The following is a 21342-nucleotide window of genomic DNA, read 5'->3' on the forward strand; positions in this document are numbered from 1 at the left end:
TCTTACTTTTCCAGGCCATGGAGGAAGGGTCAGCTACGAGCCAAGCCCCAGGAAGCCTTCCCCAAGGCCTAGAAGATCTCAGCAGACAGTCCTCCTCCTCTCAGTCCCCACCCTCTCCCTCCCTCCCTCTACCCCTAAACTAAGCCAACTCTGGATTATGATTCCAACCCCAGGTGCCCTCAGTTGGGCCACCTAATCCCCACCCCCACCCCCACCCTTTCCCATCCTTGTTTAAGATTCATTTGGATGCAGTTGGAAGTTGTCAAACTTAAAATAAGCTAAACAAATACAAATAAAGTCCTTTCCTACAGGAAAGTAAACATCCCTAGTTAAACATGCAAGCTTCAGAGGGTCCTCCCCTTACCCCTCAAAAGGGGAAGGAACCCACCCTGGACTTCTGGACAGCGCACCCTCTGGGGGGATGCACCAGCTTGCCCTGAACCCAATGGTAAAGAACCCTCCGGTGGGGAGAGGGGCTGTCCATGGGGCTGGGCAGGGGCAAGATGGATCAGAGGCCAGCTCTGGCAACTAGGGCACAGAAGGAGGTAGGCCAAGTCCGGGTGCCAGGGCTCCAACTGAGGGGGGCGGGCTCAGGATTCAGAGCTGAGCCTTCTCCTTCTGCCCATTCCCCTCCCACCCCTCCTCACCCGTACACACCCAATGCATAGAGTCAATATAGTTTCCAAGTAAGATTCACCTTTGGCAAACTCTTCCCTTCGGACCCTGGGGGAGATATTTCTGTCTCCTACACCCTGCCCACAGACCAGCTTTCACCTACATCCCCTCCATTCTGTTCTGGTGGATGTTTTCCTACTTCCCATTCCTGTAACCCCCAGAGAATGTCTATCCTTCAGCAATAAGCTTAAGGAATTATTTTTTTCTTTTAAATATTCTTAAAGGGATAATGTTCTGGGATACAATCCCTACTCCCTTCATGTGGTTCTCTCATCTCCCACATTCTTCACCTCCTCCACCCTGGCCAGACTGCCCGAGCCTGGTATTCATGGCCAGCCAAGGCCAGCCTCCTCTTCTCATGTCCCAAGTCTCCCCCCCCCCCCCACCGCCTCCCAAGCAGACCTATGGCTCAGAAATGTTCATTCCCCTGAAGAAAGTAAGGGAGAAGCTTTCTGCTCCTCCAGACCTAGCCCCCAGGGGAAAAGGCAAGGCTTGGGCCTGTAGCAGTTGTAAGAGGCACCTGGGGGGGGGGGGCAGAAGTGGCAGAAGAGGGCAGGAGCAAGCCACGAAGTCCCACACCCTGAGAAGGAGGAGGTGCTGGGAAGGGGGGTCAAGAGTAGAGGGATCCTTATTGAAATAGAAGGAAAACAGCCAGTGCAAACAGGAGCCTTAGGCAGACCCGGGCACCTGGGCCCCCCACGCTGCCCCCTGTCAGCAGGTAATTGGCGGTGGCTTCCTTGCGCAGCTCCCACTGAACAGCGATGCGGCTGTAGGTGCCCTCCTCCGCCTTGCATCGGTACAGCCCATACTGCTCATCGGTGAGTTTCTCGATGAACAAGATGCAGTCTGAGTTCTGCCAGCCGGGCTCACAGCGGTGTACCTTCTTGTCTCCATGGTGCCACGAATAAGTGGCATGGTGGGATTCCACAGGGCACGTCAGGTAGTAGCGGGAATTCCGGGCCAGCGTGACACTCTGTGGCTCACCAGATCCCTTCTCTGGAGAAGAATGAATAAGAATGAATACTAACTCCTACGACTATTTATAGGCTGATTTAAGAATTGCAAAATGGCTAACAGAAATCACCTCATTTTCTCCTTATAAATCCTGAAAAGAGGTGCCGTGGTCACCTCCATTTTACAGATAAGGTAACTGAAGCTGAGGGAGGTTAGGCGATTTGCCCAGAATCATATGGTTGGATTTGAACTCATCTTGCTAACTGATAACATGCTATCCATTGAACTGCCTCTGTGCCTCTTACTGTTTTCAGTATCCCTCAATCAGCCCTGGGCTTGGAAAACACTAGTTTTAGGATCTTGTGGTGAGGGATCACACACACACACACACACACACACACACACACACACACACACACACAAACACACACTACTTCTGCCTAGGCTGGTGCTTCCATCCCTAGGGGCATCATGTGGTATTTGGAGTTGGAGGACCAGGGTTCATTTCCCAGGTCTGCCATTTACCAGTTGTCTTAAAAATCCCTTTACCTCAAGAGGCCTCAGTTTCCTTATCTGTAAAATGAAGGAAATTGGAACTCCCCTCCAGTTCTAAATTCAGGGGTGCGGTCAGTGCCCATGACAAATCAATACAACCCTTGCTTCTTGTCAACCAGATAAGTCTGTGGATCAATTCATCCTTCCTGTGACTTTCTAGACCAAAATGACTTTCTCTCCTATATATCTTGTCTCCCTATAGTAGAATGTCAGTCTCATCAAGGTTAGAACTGTCTCACTTTGGTGCCTCTGTTCCAGCATTTAATATGTCTGCCACATAGTAAGCAACTTAAATAAATGTGGTTTATTTTCATTCATCCTTCAAGCAGGGACTCCCTAAGGATAGGATCATGGCTCTCCCTCAAGCTTAAGAAGAGTATGACTTACCCTGCTTATTCGATGGACATTCTGTATGTGGTTCATTGGGGCCTAGAGACTGTAACACATGCCTAGAAACCAGATGATACAACAGGTCACACAAGCAGCAAGGGAGAGAAAGTGAGTCAACACCCAGAGCTCAGCCAACAGCCCCCTTCTCCCTTTCTTTATCCTGCCTGCTCCAATACTGACAGCATCCAACCCCATGCCAGGTCCAGACTCTGCACTATCTTTCCCAAGGGTCCCCAGAATGCCTCATTCCCCCTTCCTCTAGAGCCCAGTCTTCTCCCTGACCCCCCAACCCTTACAGTGAAGCCAATAGTCTTAGAGACTTATCAGGGATATTAAAACATTGAATGATCAGGTCAGTATATCTCATAGGTAGGACTTGAACCCAGATCTTTTTGATGCCAAAACTGGTCCCCTATCCATTAAGTTATGTCTCTCTGGTAACAGAGAAGTTTTTGGAGGGAAGGGCTTGAAAAACTGAACTTATGATTCCAACATTACAAACTCCAATCAGAAAATATCTTCCTCTAATATAGATTGGCACATTTTCTACAATACAATCTAATAAATAGCCCGAGAAACAGAGAAATAAAGTGCATCCCCAGGGTCCCACAATCAATATGTGCAAGAGGACCTTCCTGACTCTGAAGCCAGTGCTCCATCCACTAGGCAACACTGCCTCTTTGTCCTAGAAACTAGTACAAAAACAAACCAAACCAGTCCCTGCCTCAAGGCATGTCAATTCTAATTCATATCTCTGTTCCTGATCAGTTTAAAAAACAAAAGAAGAATCTTTTAAAAAATCCTTTGTAATATGGGTGTGTTTCCTCATCAGTTAAAAAAAAATCATATTAGGGCAGCTAGAGTACCTGAGTTCAAATCCAGCCTCAGACACTTAATAATTACCTAGCTGTGTGGCCTTGAGCAAGTCACTTAACCCCATTGCCTTGGCAAAAAAAAACCCTAAAAAAAAATCATATTAAAAATCTTTTGCTATTTGGCATGACTCTGGAAAGGAGGAAAAGAAAGGATACAGAGGGAAATTTATGCAATATATAACAAAAAAAGCTATTAAAAATTAATTTTAAGAAATAGTATTCATAATCCCTGGAACACCCATCTCCCAGGATAGCCCTGGAAAAGTCAAGGAGTTGTCTGTCCACATGTAAGAGCCAGGCAAATATCTTTGTAGAAACAGTGGTCAAAGGATTCTGGTAGATCCCAGCAAGAAACTCTATGGACACCTAAGGGAGAATTAGGGATCATACCTACCCTTTATACTTGTAGATGGAGACACACTGCCCATTGGTGTCATCCCAGCCGCAGTAAGGGTCCCGGGCCATTAGACAACCCTGGCAGCCCCCTCGGTACTCGCTGCATAGATCCAGGGGCACCTGGCTGACCTCCCACTGAGAGTTCACATACAGTTTCATCTGAAAGAGCAAAAAGGCCCCAGATTATGAGCCTCGACCTCCCAATAGGGCACTTCATTAGACTAGTGGCCCCTGGGGGGATAGGGAAGATGGGAAAGGTCACTGAGCTAAGTTAGGGGGGCTTAGAACCATGGAGATGACTGGGCAAAAGCAGCACCCAGAGCAGGAGTGGATATCACCAGCACAGGGCCTCACCGTGACATTGTCTAGAGTCATAGACTGGATGGCAGATGGGCGATGACGGAAGGGTTGGATTTCCATAATGTTAAAGGCTTCATGGTCTGATTCTACCACCTTATGGATGGTTCCTTTGTCTGTAGAGAAAAAAGTAGGGTGGGTGGGGAAAAGGGCAGGAACCAAGAGGAAAAGATAAGGGAAGAAGAGGAGGAGAAGCAAAGGGAAAAGGGGCAGAAGAGAGGAGAGAGGGTCAATTAGAAGAAAGACATCCAGTTCTATGGGAATTCTGGAGAAGTCTCTATAGGCCCATTTCAGTTCTGGGAGTCAGTAATTCTCAAGTAATTGGTCAAAGGATCTGACACTCTACTCCACTCCCCCTCCCCCCCCACCCCATATGATCCCTTTAGGATAGAAAAATAATTTTTTAAAAATTAAATCCACATCTGAAATTCCTAGAGATCCCATAACTGTGAGAAAGGACTCATTCTTAAGGAGGCTATAGGAAGTCCTAGAAAGGAACTAGTTAGCTAGTTGATAGTAGTTAATCCTTTGGATTTGGACTCAGGAGGATCTGGGTTAGAATTCTTAGACAATTGCTGGTGGTGGAGGACAAGAGCCTATAATCTCTCTGTGCCTCAGTTTTCTTCAGTTGCAAAATGGAGAATGGATGATGGTCTCTAAAATCCCTTCCAGTTCTAAATCTATCATCTTATGTCGGTCACCAAGTTCTTCCTGGATCTGGTTCCAAGCTGCTCCCAGCTACTGAGTTCATGGAATCATTAAGATGTGGGTTCAGATCCCCACTCTCTGTTTAACCTGCTTAACCTAAGGGTTTTCACAACCTCTGTGACCTTTACTTTCCACATCTATAAAATAAAAGGATCAGACTGGATAACGTCCACGACCCTTTCCAGTTCTAAATCCTTTGAGTCTAAAGAAGATCGTTATTTGGAAGACCAGTAGCAATAATCTGCTCCCTCCTCCTTCATTTTAAAGATGAGGAATTCAAGACCCCAAGAAGGTCAGATCAGACATGAGTTAGTCCAGAACTAGTAATAGAATCCAAGCCCCCAGTCTGCCTTCTATGACAGTAAAACAATCTGTCAGTAAAACAATTGGCTAGGGGTCACCTAAGCCATTCCCCTGCTTCCAGACCAGCCTACATTTCACCCACCTCTAAGACATGTCCATCTGTTCTACTTTGACTAACAGAGTCCAACTTTCTCTGTCCATCTCACATAAAACAATTCTCTTGTTCCACTCTCTTCCCAGAGCCTCTTTCCTCTCCCAGCCTAAAATAACCCTTCTGAAAGTCTGCTTCCTCCATTTGATTCCCATTGATCTGTGCTGGTCCAATGACCAATCTTTGGAACCAAAAAAGGGAAGTCAGAATTGAGAAGGGGCAAGTCATAGAAAGAGGTAGGCAGATAGGTTGGGGAAGGTTGGCAGGCCTGTTTTTCTACATCATGAGCTCAGGACCATCCAGAGGTCATCCAGAGCAGGTTAACTGTTTCTGGAAAGCCCAGAAAACACAGACAGCTGGAAAGTCCATTACCTACTTCTCAGAAACTCCACACCCAATTAAGTTTCCCATTAAGATTATACCCAGTAGATATGGATAGTTCAGGGTAAACAAGGACCAAGCTGGTGGGATGAAAAATGTGAGCAAATAGGACCTCTTGTCTCCCAACTCTAAGCAAGAGCAGAGATCAAGTACTTATTTCCACAATGGAAGAAATCACCCTAAGAAGGAAGCCAGTCCTGTAAGTTAAGAGAAACAAGGTCTCGAGGTTTGTTGGGGGATCTGGACTTCAGTTTGACCCAATGATGCCTCACATACATTTTTTAGAATGATAGAATTCCCAAGTTAAAAGGAACCATGAATGCTTATTACATTGAATTGTTTTGGGTTGGACTAAATTGAAATCATAGAATGGTTATGTCTGAAGGAAACCCTGGACGACAGGGATTTGAACCTATGGGGTTGATATCTCAGCTCTGCCCCTTACTTTGTAACCCACAGAGTAGGGTTTGATTGAACTCAAAGCTTCCCTGGATGAAGTTTTGCCTCCCTCACCAGGAACAATCAATAGCTTCAGAAAAATGAATAGCCTCTCTCAAATCATATGTCAGGGTTTCATAGCCCCTTCTATGTTATTCCCCACCCCACCTGTCTTTGACAAGCTGCCCCTAGGCCTGAAAGTTTCTCCCTCCCAGGATCTGTGCCTCTGAGAATTCTTAGAATCCTTCCAATCCCATCAGCTCAGGTACTACAGGAGAGTTTCAGCAACACTGCTCTCTCTCTTCCTCCACTTACTCTATTTATTTCATATACTTTTTTTTTATCCATCTGTGTTCCTGCTATATAATGAAAACTCCCTGAGAACCAAAATATTTTTTTTTATGTCCTTATAACTCTAGCACCTACCACAATATCTGACCCGTAGCAGGGTTAAAAATGCTTTTAAATGGAACTGAATTGTATTGAAATGCCATAAAATTCAGTTGGGGGTTTCCCTCTGATATATGATTCTTCCCCCTGTTGATTCAAGTCTTTTCTAAACTCTTGGCATGTGCTGGACAGACACACAAGAATTAATCATTCTCATTTCTTAGACTCTCCCCCTTCACAGGTGTTCAAGAAGACTCTGCCTCCTGATGTTCTGCCTGCTTTTCTCCCAACAAAATCAACTCAGGTCCCTTGGTGTTTACTTGCCATGGGGCTTTCAGCTCCCCTAACCTCTTTTGTTCATAGAATTTTAGAATTCTAGAACAAAAAAATCTTAGAATCCTAGAAAGATCTGGAAGAGATTGTTGGAAACCATCTCAGTTTAAAGCATACTGGATTTGGAGTCAAGGAACCTAACTTGGGTTTGAATCCCAATTCCAATATTCAGTAGTTATATGACTTTGACCAAGTCCATAAACCCCCTTAGATGTGCTCCGTCAATTATAAAATGAGAACTGGGCTTAGATTCACTTGAGTCTCTTCTATGTGTAAATCTTATCCTCAGGCTCAAATCCCTCATTTTTCAGATGAGTAAACTGAGGTCCACAGAGGTTCAAGGCCTTGTCCTGGGACACACAACTGGTAATGAGCCAGGACTGAAACTCACATTCCACTACATCAAATCCACCCTTTGGCCAGTCTACAAGGCCTCCCTATCTTGTTTCCTTTGAGGCTCTTTGAATTCTGTTGAAGCTCAGAATCAGGAAGGGCACTGGCTATTCTGGTCAGCCTTCCTTGTGTAATATGAAATGACCTTGTCAAATTAAAAATCCAATTCCCCTCAATAGCCTGTTTTCCAGGAGGCTAAACAATAACCTCCATGAGTAGGTCCTAGGTTTCCTGGCCACTTTGAAGAAAGAACTTTGCTTGTAAATAAATGGGAGGAAATCAAACAATGTCCCAGCTGAAACAATCCCAGTAAGTGACTGTAAAAATAAGTTACAAAAACAAACAGTCTACAGAGGCCTATATTCAACTGAAATCCTTTAGCCACCTAAGGGAAATTCTGCCCAAAGGGCTGGGGGGGGGGGGGGGGGAAGAGGAGAGAGAAAGGAGACTGCAATGACAGGCTTCTTTCTACTAACATCAACCCAACTCAGCTCAATAAGTTTTTTATTAAATGTCTCTAATGTGCCAACCACTGAGTTAGACCCTCAAGACAAAATGAAACAAACCCTACCCTCAAAGGCTTTCTAAGCTATTCAGGGAAAAACAATATGGACCTAGTTAAGCAAATACTCCTCTACTGAGCCAACAATGTACTCTGGAATAAAATAGAAATTTCTCTGTTTAATTCTGAAAGCCCTTGCACAGTCTGACCTCAACCTACCTTTCTAGTCTCACAGTACAATACTCACTTGCACAGAGAAAGGGGTCTTCTCTCTATTTCCCATTTATGATACTCCCTGACCCATCTCAATTGCTTTGCACAAGCCATCCCCTGGGGCTGGATTACCCTCTCTCCTTACCTCCACTCTTTCTTCCCTTAGGAAACTTCTCAGAGACCATCTATCTCACCCTTGAAGCCCTTTCTGATAACCCTCTGTCTGCCAACCTACCTGTCTTTATGAACTTGATATATATGTGCTATATCTATTTTAATATGCACTTGTTTCCCTTAGTCAGATGAAAACAGCTCTATGAATAGGAATGGTTTAATTCTTTGTCTAGGTCACTGTCATTATTAAATTAATTTTAATAAATGTTTGTTACATTTAATAAATGTATTGGTTTAATTATTTATCATTGAATTCATTAGCTACATTAGTGAATGCTTGGTGATTTTTAGTTGATTGTGGAAGGAACACAGTCACTGGGGAAATCAGGAAATATCTTTGTTGGGGGTGGTGGACTTAACTGAGAGGTTCCAAGTGATGGGGGGAGGGGGAAGAATTCAGTGTATGAGGAACAGATAGCCAGGACAAGAGCACCAGAAGACTGAATGTCCTATAGAAAGAAATTACAAAGCATCTATTATGACTGGAGGAGACAGGGAGGAAGAAGTTAACTATGAGGAGAGGAAGCCTTCAGATTATTCTTACTCCCTCCCTGGAGAAAAAGACAATAAGGCCAACTCCTCCAGGCCCATGTGTCAAAGTCAGGAAGAGGCCCAGAGGCAGATCAGACCTCCCACAAGGACCAAGGCTAGATTCACTCCTCCCCCACCCAGTCCCTAGAGTCCTAGGAGCCTGAGGTGGTGATGGAGGCTCTTCCCCAAACCAAACTCTACCCCTCACCTTCCCAACCCTCTAGCCTCTGGCAAGAGGACCTGGTTTCCCAAAGTATTGGCCTGGGCTTTCCTTCTGTAGAAATATAACTGAAGAAGTCAACAAATATTAAGTGCCTATTGTGACCCATATTAAGCTCCTGGTTGGTGCCAGGACCCTCTCTACCTTCACAGGTCTCTCTACTGGGGCCACAACCACAACCAGTACTGGGTTTTACCCCCTGAGGTTTGTATTTGTATTAGACAAAGTTTTCCAGGGCGACTCATAAATTTTCAGGGATCATTCAGTCCATTGCCCTGACTTCAGACTCCCAGAATCTCAGTGGAGTGGCTCTTCTGAGGTCAACCCATCTAAGCTTTATTTGCCCAGAAATCCTTTCCATCACATCCTTTATAAATAAGTCAGTGTCTATCTGCTTAAGCCCTCTTGTACTAGGCAAATTCTCCAGGGAAAGTATACCCGTGCACCCTTACCTGCCTCCTCCAAAGAGAAGGTCTGGCAAAGAACCCTGAACACAGAAACACTCAAAGATGAAGATGAGGATGATGAAGTGCCTTCCTCAGTAAATGTCTATTAAGCACCTATTGTGTATAGCCAAGGTGGTAAACACTGAGGAGAAAAAGAAAGATCCCCACTCTTGAGGAGTTCACAGTTTACAAGGGAAGACCTTATGCAATCAAACAGGCTAAATTAGAAGAGACTGGGAAAGGCTTCCAGGAGAAGGTGAAGTTTTAGCTGAGATGTGAAAGAAGCTAAGGGAGGGCATACCAGACATGGCAGACAGCCAGTGAAAACCATCAGCTTGGTCAAATCCTACCTCCTGGACCTGCTTCTAGCATCACAGAACCTCCCAGTGAGAAGGAACTTCAAAGGTCATTCAGTTGTTGTTGCTCAGTCATTTTTCAGTCCTGATTGATTCTTCATGACCCCATTTGGGATTTTCTTGGCAGAGATTTTCGAGTGGTTTTCCATTTCCCTCTCTAGCTCCAGAGAAGGAAACTGAAGCGAACAGGGTTAAGTGACTCACCCAGGGTCACACAACCAGTGTTTGAGGTCAGATTTGAACTCACTATGATAAATCTTCCTGATTCCAAGGTCAATCCATTGCATTATCTACCTGCCCCAAGTCCAACATTTATTTATATAGAAATCCCTTCTACAACTTCCCTGCTCCATGATCATTTGGCTTCTTCCATGGGATGAATTCCCCTCTAATTCACAGAAAGTTTTTCCAAACAAGAACTTAAATTTGCCTTTAAATCCAGCCATTATTCAACCATGATTCTGAATTTTCCTTTGCTAGGGCAAAGTAGGACAAATCTCCTCCCTATGACAACCTTCCAAACGCTTCATGACAGCTATCTGGTCTCCTGAGTTTTCTCTCTTCCAGGCCACCCAACCTCAGTTCCTCCACCTGAACCCCACCCACATGGAATAATTTCCAGTGCTCTTTTGCCAACCTGGCTGCCTCTGGACATGTTCTAGTTTGTCAATGTCTTTCCTAAATTATTACATTCAGAATTAAATATAATACTTGAAATGTAGTCAGGTCAGAGTATAGAAAGCCTAAAAATCTTTGCATTAGCTCTTGTTTCTATTTAGGCACCAGTTTTTTGGCTATCACATCCATTGGACTTGAGGTCACTAAGACCCCCAAGTGATTTTCACAGAAGTTATTATGTATTCATATCTCCCTCATCTTGTATTTGCACACTTGATTTTTTGAACACAAGAGAAGGACTTTTACATAGATCACTATCCAATGTTATGCTCTCAATTTTAGCTCAGTGTTCTGGAGTAAAAAGATAGCTGGGGATCCCAAATTATTCAGATGTTACCTGTTATAGCCAGCTTTGTGGCACTTGAATTTGAAAAGAATGTCATTTACACTTTCACCCAAAACACTGATTTAAAAAAAATTATATAGACTAAATCAAAGACAGTTCTACAGAGAAACTATTCAAAATGTCAGCCTCACCTGTAGCCAGGTAGAGAACATCAAAGGTAGACCCATTCCTGGCCTGCATTTGATGCACCAGAATTTTCTTGTAGTGATACTTAGAATGGAAGAGGGGTGTCTTTTTGGCCCCAAAAGGCTCTACCCTCTGAGCCACCTCAGGGTGGCTGTCAGCTACTTGGAATGTTTCTGTGGGTGTCAGTTTTTGTTCTGGAAGGCACTAGGTCAAGGAAAAAAAGGACACAGATTAGTGGGGAAGGGAAGATAAGATAACAACAATAACAAATGATTCAGTAGGTTAAAGATATGCAAAACATTTTATCAGCTTTAGTGCTTGCTCTTTTGAACCCTTGTAAGGTGGGGAGGCATAGATTTTACCAGTCCCATTGTATGGATGAGGACACTGAATATGACAGAGGTTAAATGATTCTATAGTCACATAGTTAGTTGGAGGCAGGATTAGAATTCAGATCTCCCTCAATCCCAAACCCAGTACTCTATTCCTGTGTCTGAAGATGGGGGAGGTAGGAGAAGGGGGAGGACAATAGGACTGAGACTCACCTTGCCTGGTCGTGGGTTGGGCATCTTCCCACTATAGCCTTTGAGTGGTGATGTCCGAAAGATTTGATCTATGTCACCAATGGAATATACACAGATAGCCGAGTAGTTCCTGTGGAAAGCACCCTGTCTCAGAATCTAGGCCAGTCCCTTGCCTCTGGTAACATCTGAAGAATTTGCCCAGCTTCTGGGAGGACACAGCTACCTACTTATCACCAGCTTCACTATCAGCCCTCAGGGCCTCAAAGGAAAGGTAACCTTCCCCACTATAATCTAAGGATTTGGGGCATCCTGCAATCTAGCCTCCTCCCAGCATAGAATACTGTCCTCAATAAATATGGAATATGGTGTACCATCTTGGACTTCATTATGCACCTTCTGTCCAGTGGAGAATGGTGTCTGCTCCCAATCCTCCTCCCTGGGCCTTAGTGCTGGATCCCTATCTCCACTCTGTTCACAGGGTTCACTCTTCTCTCCTTGGAATGCCAACTCTGACCTAATCATGGGCAGTGAGATTCTTTCTAACCTCCCCCATATACACTCTTTCTTGTTTTTAATCGATTAGGGTGAGTAAAAGACAAAAATTTAAAAAACTGAGCACAGTAATTGAGCCTGGTGTGATAACACTCCTCAAGAGACCAATGCGGCAAGAAGGGGTAGCATGACCTCATCTCACTTCTTTGGAATCACATAGCTGGTGACCCAGAACTGGCAACCATCTCTCTCACAGAGCCCCCACAGAATAATAGAACCACAATTCTAGAGTAGAAAGGGATTTCAGAATCCATCTAGCCAAATTCACTTATTTTTCAGATGAAGAAACAGAGACTTAGGTTGGGGGTAAGGGGAAATTCAGAACCTTATTCACTCATGTCTCTACCTAAATGACCTGTCTCCTTACCTGATGCCCCATCCTTCTCCAAAAGCCTCTATCCTCTCCCTCTGGGCCCCAATTCCCATGCCTGAACCCAATATCCCCCTTACTGAAAATTCAGCTCCCAAGTATTCATCTCCTTCCTCCTTAAAATCTCCCTCCTGATACCATATTCCCTCCCTTAGTCCTCTCATCTTCTCCCTGAATCTTCACATTCCTTTTAGACCCCCCATTCCCTCCTTCTCTAAATCCTCCTCCCTTTCCCCAAGCCCCCCCATTTAACAGATACCTCCCCCAACTCAATGAGAGGCCCACCTCTCTACCCTCAATTGGTGCTTAGCTTCCGACTGTATCTACACTGACCAGACCCTTAGGCCAGTCCTCCCCAGCTCACCAGGGGTTGGAGAAGACACCATAGACTTTCATGGCACGCCAGTCTCCTGTAGCATCAGGAACCAGGAAGACATCCTGTAGCCAGTTGAAGTTTTTGTTGGTGACTGGGTCACTGCACACTAGCATGGCCTTCAGGAATGTGTTCCACTTGGAGGCAGACATAGAGCTCACACCACCCTGGTCCCCCTGTTTAGGAGAAAGAAGAGATGTGGGGTTATCACAGATAACTCACATGTGGGGACCTATTTAGAGAACTGCAGTCTGCATAAGATGAACAAATCACTTCATATCCATGAGCCTCAGTTTCCTCATCTATTAAAATCAGGGAGTTGGACTAGATGGTCTTCAAGATCCCTCCGGATTTTAGATTTAAAACCTAATGACATTCTGTAGGGGATTGAGAGCAAGTCTGACTTTTTATCCAGACCCCAGGGGCACTAAAAGAAAGAAGTTTGGGAACCAATCCCAAGCTACTATAGAGTCTTTGATAAGGAGTTCAGTAGAATATACAACCAGCTTCTCCAACTAAAAGATGTGGAGAAAGTTTTGGAGTGGTCATCAAAGAGAATTCAGAAAGTGTAATAGAAAGAACATTGGATCTAGAATCAGAAGACTTGGGTGCAAATTCAAACTTAATATCCTCTCTAGTCCTCAGTTTTCTTCTCTGTAAATGGAAGGCCTGGATTAGGTGACTTCTAAGGTCTATTGTAGCTCAGAAATTCTCAGATCATAGGGTTTTGGGAGCCTGTCCTGCCTTGTTAGGAAGGTAACAATGGTCAACCTCAACCTCAGAGGACCCTACCAGAACCCAAGCTGAAGAGGAAATTTCCCCTTTAAGTATATATCACATCTAGGCTTGAGCATGTCTGAAGAATATGACTCTGCCATGTTACCACCAAGTAAAAGATCAGCCTCTACCCACCAGACTGAGCAAATTTCAAGTATGATTCAAAGCAAACAAGCCCAGGGTGGAGATGAAAGGGGAGTAGATAAGGTATCACTGTGGACAGCCTCACAGAGGATGGAGCAGAGGTAAAATTGGGGGCTTCTCTTCCCACCCTATCTCTCTACTGAAAAATTATTAATAATAATAATACCTCAATATTGTGTTAAATATTTTAATTGACCTAAAATTGTATTGGTTATGTGGATGTCTCCATTAGGAAGTTGCCTCAGTCAACACAGGTCAACTCTTGCTCTGAAGCTCAAGAATCTGAATTACCTAGACCACTGGGGAGGTAATGCATATCCAGGATCATATAGCCAATGTAAGTCAGAGTCAGGACTTGAACCCTCGTTTTACCTGACTTTGATATCAGCTCTCTATCTCCTGGACTACTGCTTCCATTAGCAACAAAAATAATCATAATGATAACAGTAATACCTCACCCTTAAACAGTGACAGATTATCCAAAGTGCTTTCACTGATATCCCCTCATTTAATGATCTCTATAGACCTTGAAGTAGGGAAGGTACTTTTTTAGAGATGGGGAAACTGAGACTCAAAGGGAAGGGAAACAAGTTCCTGGAGTTTGAAACAAGTTCCTGGAGTTTGTTCAGGGAAGTATGAATGGTGCTGAGGCTAGAATCCAGTAAGGACCTTATCTGAATTCTTTCCATTGGGCCACCCTACCTCTTAATAAGGGATATCACTGAAGGTGGGACTATATCAGTGATTCGGTATGAGATCCACTCTCCAGGACAACACTGGTGAGTCCAGTAGCCAGAAGCAACAGTAGAAATGGAATCCTCCCTTATAGAGATGTGGCTCAGCCCTCCCTGAAGCCCCCCAAGAAAGCAAGCCCCGTGGCTGCACCTTACACAGTTGGGCCACCCTGGAGACGTTCATGGGGGCCTCGGGATTCTTGTCAGGGTTGTTCTCCCGAAAAAAGTAGTAGATTTTGTCATCATAGGCCTCATCTTGATTGATGATGGTGGCCTTAATGAACTGTGGATCTGAAAGGGACAAAGAACCCCACCCACAGTCAACCACAGTACCAAGGTTCCAGCACCCTTGTCTAGGACTTCCTCCCTGATGTCCCAATCCGTCCTCCCTGAAGAGAGAGGGGACTAGATTGAGATACACCTAGGCAGGTGGTAGGGAGACATCACTTTATATGAACCCAAAGGGATGAAGGGCTAATTGGGAGACTTCAGACACCATGTCAGAGTGATAGCATATTGCTCAAGGGGATCATTTCCTGGTGTCCCTCATGTCAGCTTACATAGGCTCCTATTACATGTATGCAAATGATCAATGTCCTGGCTGATGCTCTGAGTCAAGCAACAAGAGCAGGAAGTTCTAGGCCATTCTCATCCTGGGATAGGGGATGGAGGAAGAGAGGGATAATCACTGGGAAAAATAAGAGAGGGAAAAGGACTAAGGAAGGCATCGGTCTTTTGTTGAGGTAGAAAAGTCAGTCAGTTGTGTCAAATATATGATGCCTTGAATTTCTCCTGCATTTCTTTTGCTATAATGGTCTGGAACTGAGAGGCAGGGCTGGACTGCAGGTGGGGCTGAGGCCAGGTCCCAGAGGAAGAATATTTGTTTTTGAACCTTTATGAGCACATCAGCCCTGGAGAAACAATGACCTAATGTCCCTGGGAACAGCCAGAAGATCCCCAGATGTTTTGACTGTCAATTGGGCCAATGAGGTGGAATCAGGTAATGAGTTAGTGGGAGGGGGTAATGAGTTAGTAAGAGGGAGGATGGAAGGCCTCCAGATGAGATCAGTCCTCCCTAGGGCAGGAGGACAAGCAGGCCAAGAGCAGAGAGAGGAACTCCCAGTCCCCTGGGGCTACCTCCTCTCTGAGGCTACCAGAAGAACTGTCTCAGCCCCAGCTTGCTGATGGCATACCCACAAGAGCTTGCTGATGGCATACCCACAAGTTGAATTCCTGTCTTCTTTTTTGTTCTCCTTCTAGTCCCAGAGTCAACTCACATTTCCCAATAGGCCCGTGGAAAGTCCAATTTAGCTGTTTGGCTGTCCCCTTTGCCCCTCTACCCCACCACCATCACTTTGCATTGACTGAGTCCAGTCTTTCCCCAAACTCCTACTCTCACCCACCTCCCTAACATGAACCCTTCACCTGAATCTCAGACCTGCCCACCCTCCCTCAACCTGGGACTCATTTCTACCTTTATAGGTGAGAACCTTTCTCCCTTCTCTGTTCAAAGACTCTTCAGCGGTTGCTCTAACTTAAACCCCACTTCCAAGAGGAAGCCTTGTGAATCTCTTCCAGGTCCCAGTAATCTCTCCCTTCCCCTTACAGTCTGGGTCACGTTATCTAGTGCTTGGTCACTGACTTCTTGGGATTGTTCTCCAAATGTTTCATGGGAATGAATTCTCTGTGAGCCCCCCCAAGAGTAGGGGGAAAAGGGAAGAATCTCCTCCTGTCCTCTCCTGCTAACCAAACCACCAACCCCAACCCTACAGTCACAGAGTGAGGATTGATTGACTCACTTTGCATGACCATGTCACTGGTGTATAATTCCCGATCTCCTCCAATACGCCGGAACCTTGGAATCTTGCCATTGTATTCCTGCTTTCTAATGGTGGAGTAGACCTGGTCATCTGCAGATGGAATAGAATCAGTCACCATTATCCTCAAAGGAGCCCACATGCTAGGAGAGGCTATTGAGACTTCCAGAGTCTTACACTGGCTACAGTCACCTCACCCAAAAGACTGAGCTTTCCCAATCACTCTTCTTTCTTTGCAGTCCTGGGGGTCTATGGTTATGCAATATTACATATGGTTTCAGATGATTCTGAATAGTTTTCTGGTTAACTTTGCTGAAATTTTTTACCCTTTTTTATTCTGTTATAAAATGACTCTGTGGAAGGATATAAAAATAAAATATCTCAATAAAAATTTATTGTTTTAGTCTTTCAATTTATGAATGCTAATGGTCTAATTACTCAAGTCCCCCTAGGATTTCCACTAAGTCATTCCATGCACAGAACATTTGGGGCAGCTAGGTGGCTCCATAGTGCATCGATCACTGTCCAGAGTCAAGAACAAAGTTCAGATTCAGATTCAGACACCAACAGGGGTGACCTTGGACAAATCACTTAACCCCTACCTCAGCTTCTTTAACTATAAAATGTGGATAAACACCCTAACATTTATCTCCTGGGATTGTCATAAGGACCAACTGAGATATTGAAAAAGCACCTAGCCTATGCCTTCACATAGTAGGAACTTGTTTCCTTCTTTTCCAAAGAGAAGCAATGTGGTATAGTAGAAAGATCACCAAAATAACTAGCCCAGTTCCTTTCCCATATCAGGAATTTAATAACTCAATAATCATTTGAATTAGAGGGCCTAGGTTTAAATCCTAGCTCCACCTGTCTTCCAGTCATGTCCTATAACCATTGTTTTAGTCACACAGCAGCAGATGAAGGCTCTTGGAGAGTGAACTGGGTTCCCAGTAGGAAACACCAACCCTTTCCCCCTCTGTTCTGTTTGACTATCTCATCAAAGAAACATTTCCATCAACTTGCTTTAAGCACATCTTTTCCCTTTTCTGAACTGTAGGGTCATAGGAGCTGAGATTGAGTTTAGAAGTCATCTAGTCCAATCCCTTCATTTTACAAATGAAATAGAGGTGACTTGCCCAGGTTGACAGAGCTAGAAAGTGGCTGAAGCAGGATTCAAACCCATGTTTCCCTGACTCTAACAGAACACAATGCCTCTCTAGAAATGAGGGAGTTGAACCAGATAATTGCCAAGTGTTACACACATTATTATAGACACATTTTGCTTGTATATGTGCCATTAGCAAGTTTATCTACAAGCTTGAGAATCCCTCCAGATGGACCTTGGTCCCTCCTCCTTCCTGGAACTGCTACATACCACTGAACAGAACAAGGGAATTCTCATCTGGGGTAAATGGTGCGTAGCCTCGTCTTTCCCCAAGTAGAGTGATGGTCTTGTTAATCTGGGAGAGAAGAAGGGGTAGGGTCAGCATAGGTTTCCTAAAGGCCAATTTGTTCTTCGGATCTATGAAGAATGAGGGTTCTTATTCAGCCCCTGGCCCTCTCTTCCTTTTCCCTGAACCTCCTACCTGAAGACTCTTCCCCACTCTCCTCTCTGCCAATCCATGCCCTTCTGCTCCATCAAAACTCTTCAACCCCCCAAATCCCTCTCACTCCATATTCCCTTATAATTAATACACTTGGCCTAGATTAAATTGCCCCTTCTTATATCTCTGAGGTATATGTGTGCATGTGTGTTCTTATATTTATTTCAAAAGATAGTCCTTTCCTCCCTTCCTCCTCAGAGTGGAGTCTTTCACACAGGAACTCTTTTTCTTCCATTTTCCAATATGATGCTGATTTGTCATTCCCCTAACCTGCCCCCCCCCCCACTCTCCTGTAGCCTCTTTTGGCTAGAATAAGCCAGATTTTCCTCAGAGCCCCCCCAAAGGCTGAAGGTGGGAAGGTGGCCTCACCAAGTTCCAGCAGCTAGGGTGACGAGCATTAGTTCCACAAATGAGCAACCCTTCTGTCTGCTTCTCCAAAAGAGTGATGTAATTCTCACAGTCCTAGCAAAGATGAAACAGGCATGGAGTTTTCAAGGGTGACGCAAAACAGCCACCACCTCAAAGGGTGAAGGATTGTTCACAACAAAGGAACCCAGATCGCCAAATGATGAACCCAGAGGGAAGACCTAATTTGCTGGAAGTGGGTTTCTCTTCAACATAAGAATTTCCTAACAATCAGAACTAACAGTGAAAAGAACTGTTGTGTGAGAGAAAGTTCCTGGGTAACTGGGCCGTATTTGAACAAAGGTAGGATGATTGCTGTCAGGTTTGGCATCAAAGGGGTTCCTGAACTGACTGGAGAGTTGTTCACTGATGAATAAAATTGGATAATTTCCCTTCCTGGGAAGAGCTCCCTAATGATCAGAGCTGATCCAAAAAGCAGGATCTGGGGACAGCAATCCTCCTGTCACAGGAAATGACCAAACTGAGACTGGATGGCCACTGGTCAGAGATATTATAATTAAGATTCATGCTCTGAGGCCTTTTCCTCTTACAGGATTCTATAAGAGTTGACAAAAAAGGGAAAGAGGAAGAGGAAAACCAGCTGTGGTTCCTTGTCTATATTAAGCACAGAAAGTCAAAAACAAAAGCTACCTGATACCCTATCCTAAGCCATCTATCTAGTCCCATCCCCAAAGGGACCAGACCATGGAACAAGAGTCAGGGCCTCTTTTACTACTAAGAAAAGATCAATCATATCTCAATAGAAGATCCTCACTCTCTTCCCACATTTCTCCACATTAACAACCCTCCACATTTCTCCAGCTATTTATTCCCCTCTCTGCCCATGACACCTATACCCAGACTAGAGACAAAGAGTAGGGATCTCTTACTCCAGTAGCAGGATAGGCTACTCCCTATCCCAATAGCAACAAGGTAGGCTGAGAAAGGTACAGAGTTAGCTGCTGAGACTCATTTCCTGAGGACATCTCTGCCTCTGTCTGTGCAACGCTCACTCCACTCTACAACCCACATAACCTTTATAAGGCCCACTCTTACTCACCAATTGATTCTGGCAGAATGTTTTATTAGACCCAATGTTCATCTGTGGCAGAGAAAAAGAAGAAAAGTATCATTGGCATATTGCTCATACTAAAGTGAAATAAGGAGAGAGACAAGGTCTCTAGGCAGTGTCATCTGATGATCAGAACACAGAACAGCCCATAGTTTTCAGTCTGAATCACAGCCACATCTCTCTGCCCCAGCCCCTGGGACACTGGCTTTTCTGAACAAGTTACCTAAGGGGGGGGAAGAGAATCCTAAGGAATGGGAAGTAGCTATAAACCACAGGGTTTTACATCTCTTTTCAATTGCACCTTCATTCTAAGCAAATCCTTGCCTCCCCATTAGCCTGGAAGTTCTCTGAAAGTAGACCCTGTGATTCCCTATGTCAGACCCCAAAGTTCCCAGAGAACAGCCAAAATTTTCTGCCTGTATTTCTAGGGGAAACATGAGAGCCATCTCCTCTCTGGGATCACTGAGGATAAGGAGGGCCTTTGGTAAACAGGAAAATCTAGTCATATTAATGTTTTTAGCATCCTTAGTTCATTCATACCTGGGGATCTCCCTTTTTCTCCCAAGGAAGAAGACTCAATTTAATTCTCCAGGGAGGCAAACCAAGGTCCTGAGGCACTTAGCAATTTGTCCCCAGAGGGTCACCATGAGTCACTAAGCTAAGACTGGAACCCAGGTCCCAGGCCACTCAGGTTAGGGCCCTCTTTCCACTAGAAGAGGTGGGACTCATTAGCTAATGTTTGTTAAGTGCAATTATATCAAGCAGTTTCCACCCCCAGGCTCTTCCATTTGGCCTATTGTTCAGGGTTTTTCTCCCAGGAACCATTTATGACAGATGGAGCAGGGAGGGGAAGCCAAGCCATCCCCACCCTCACCTCCACCCCCACCCTACTCCCTACTCCCAACTCCCAAGAGAACAGAGGGGCCCAGGGCTTAGAAGGGAGGTGTTTCACCCTACCCTCCCCCACCAACTGTAAAAACCTTCAGGGGTTTTGGCAAAGAGAAAGATTCATCTGGATTTTCCCTTTCTAGAAGAAATGAAAAAGGGAAAGGATGGCATGAGAAGAGAGGTTGTAGGGAGAGAGGACAGGGGAAGGAAGAAAGGGGCAAAGATGAGAAGGCAAGAAAAGGAAGGGACAGGAGAGAAAAGAGATTGTAAGAAGAAGGGAAGGAAAAGAAGGAATAATGAGAAGAAAGAAGAAACACAGAGAGCAGAAAGGGATGGAAGAGAGTGGGAAGGGAAGAGAAGACAAAGAAGGGAGGAAGGACAATGGAAGAAAGGGAGAAGGGAAGGAGGGAATGAAAAGGAAAGGAGGAGGGAAGACAAGAAGAGAGGAAGGAGAAGGGACCCAGAAAGAACAGAAAGAAAGAAAGGGGGGACAGAAGATGTAAGAAGAAAGAAGAGATAAGAAGATAATAGTGAAAAAAGTCAAAAAAAGTGAGGGGTGAAGAGAAAGAAGAGAGAAGAAAAGAGAAGGGAAGGAAGAAGGGAACTACTAGTAGAACAGAGAAGAAAGGAAAAGGAAAGAGTGAAGGAAGAGAAGGAAGAAAGGGAAGAGATAAAGGAATGGAGGAGGAAAAAAGAGAAAAGAGAAAGAGAAGAGATGGAGTAGAGAGAGAAGGAAGAGAAAGGCGAGTTGTAATTTGCCCTGGACACAAGGAAGGAAGCAGAGCCTTTACCATGTATAATGAGGCATTTTTCCCTTGGATGAAGTCAAAATGGTAGAGCTTCCCTCGTCCTCCCACCACGACAGAGTCGGTGCCCAGTTCATGATACAGCACAGTGTGGGGTTCAGCCTGTGGGAAACTGTAACTCTCCTGCCCTGCAGAGACCAAAGAAGAGGTAGGTTAGCAGGGAGAAGAGAGGAGAAAGGGGAGTCAGCATCGCATCAGTCCCATCCCTCCCCCTACACTCCCCCAGAGACAGAAGATATGTTCTGAACCCTGTTCAGGTGTCATTTCCTCCAGGAAGTCCCCACTGATTGATTCCATCTGACATGGTAGGCCATGTCTTTCCTCTTCCCTCAGTTCCCCAATGGCAAAGGGTCATTTCTCTGCCCCTCAATCCCACCAATATAGG

The 21342-nt window shown here is 44.9% G+C and overlaps 1 protein-coding gene across 1 annotated transcript; it reads right to left on the reverse strand.

Annotated features, from left to right (window-relative positions):
- Positions 1 to 216: 216 nt before the first annotated feature.
- SEMA7A (semaphorin 7A (JohnMiltonHagen blood group)) lies at positions 217 to 21026 on the reverse strand. The gene is made up of 13 exons (XM_074232697.1): positions 20943 to 21026; positions 19252 to 19293; positions 18156 to 18248; positions 17558 to 17642; positions 16165 to 16275; positions 14517 to 14656; positions 12702 to 12886; positions 11437 to 11545; positions 10897 to 11095; positions 4200 to 4318; positions 3844 to 4004; positions 2572 to 2633; positions 217 to 1671 (listed from the first exon to the last, which is right to left on the reverse strand). Exons 1-13 carry the CDS (start codon positions 20943 to 20945, stop codon positions 1304 to 1306), a joined length of 1677 nt encoding a protein of 558 aa, XP_074088798.1. The 5' UTR covers positions 20946 to 21026; the 3' UTR covers positions 217 to 1303.
- Positions 21027 to 21342: the final 316 nt, after the last annotated feature.

This window comes from Macrotis lagotis, chromosome 4, assembly GCF_037893015.1.
Source record: "Macrotis lagotis isolate mMagLag1 chromosome 4, bilby.v1.9.chrom.fasta, whole genome shotgun sequence".
Lineage (NCBI taxonomy): Eukaryota > Metazoa > Chordata > Mammalia > Peramelemorphia > Peramelidae > Macrotis > Macrotis lagotis.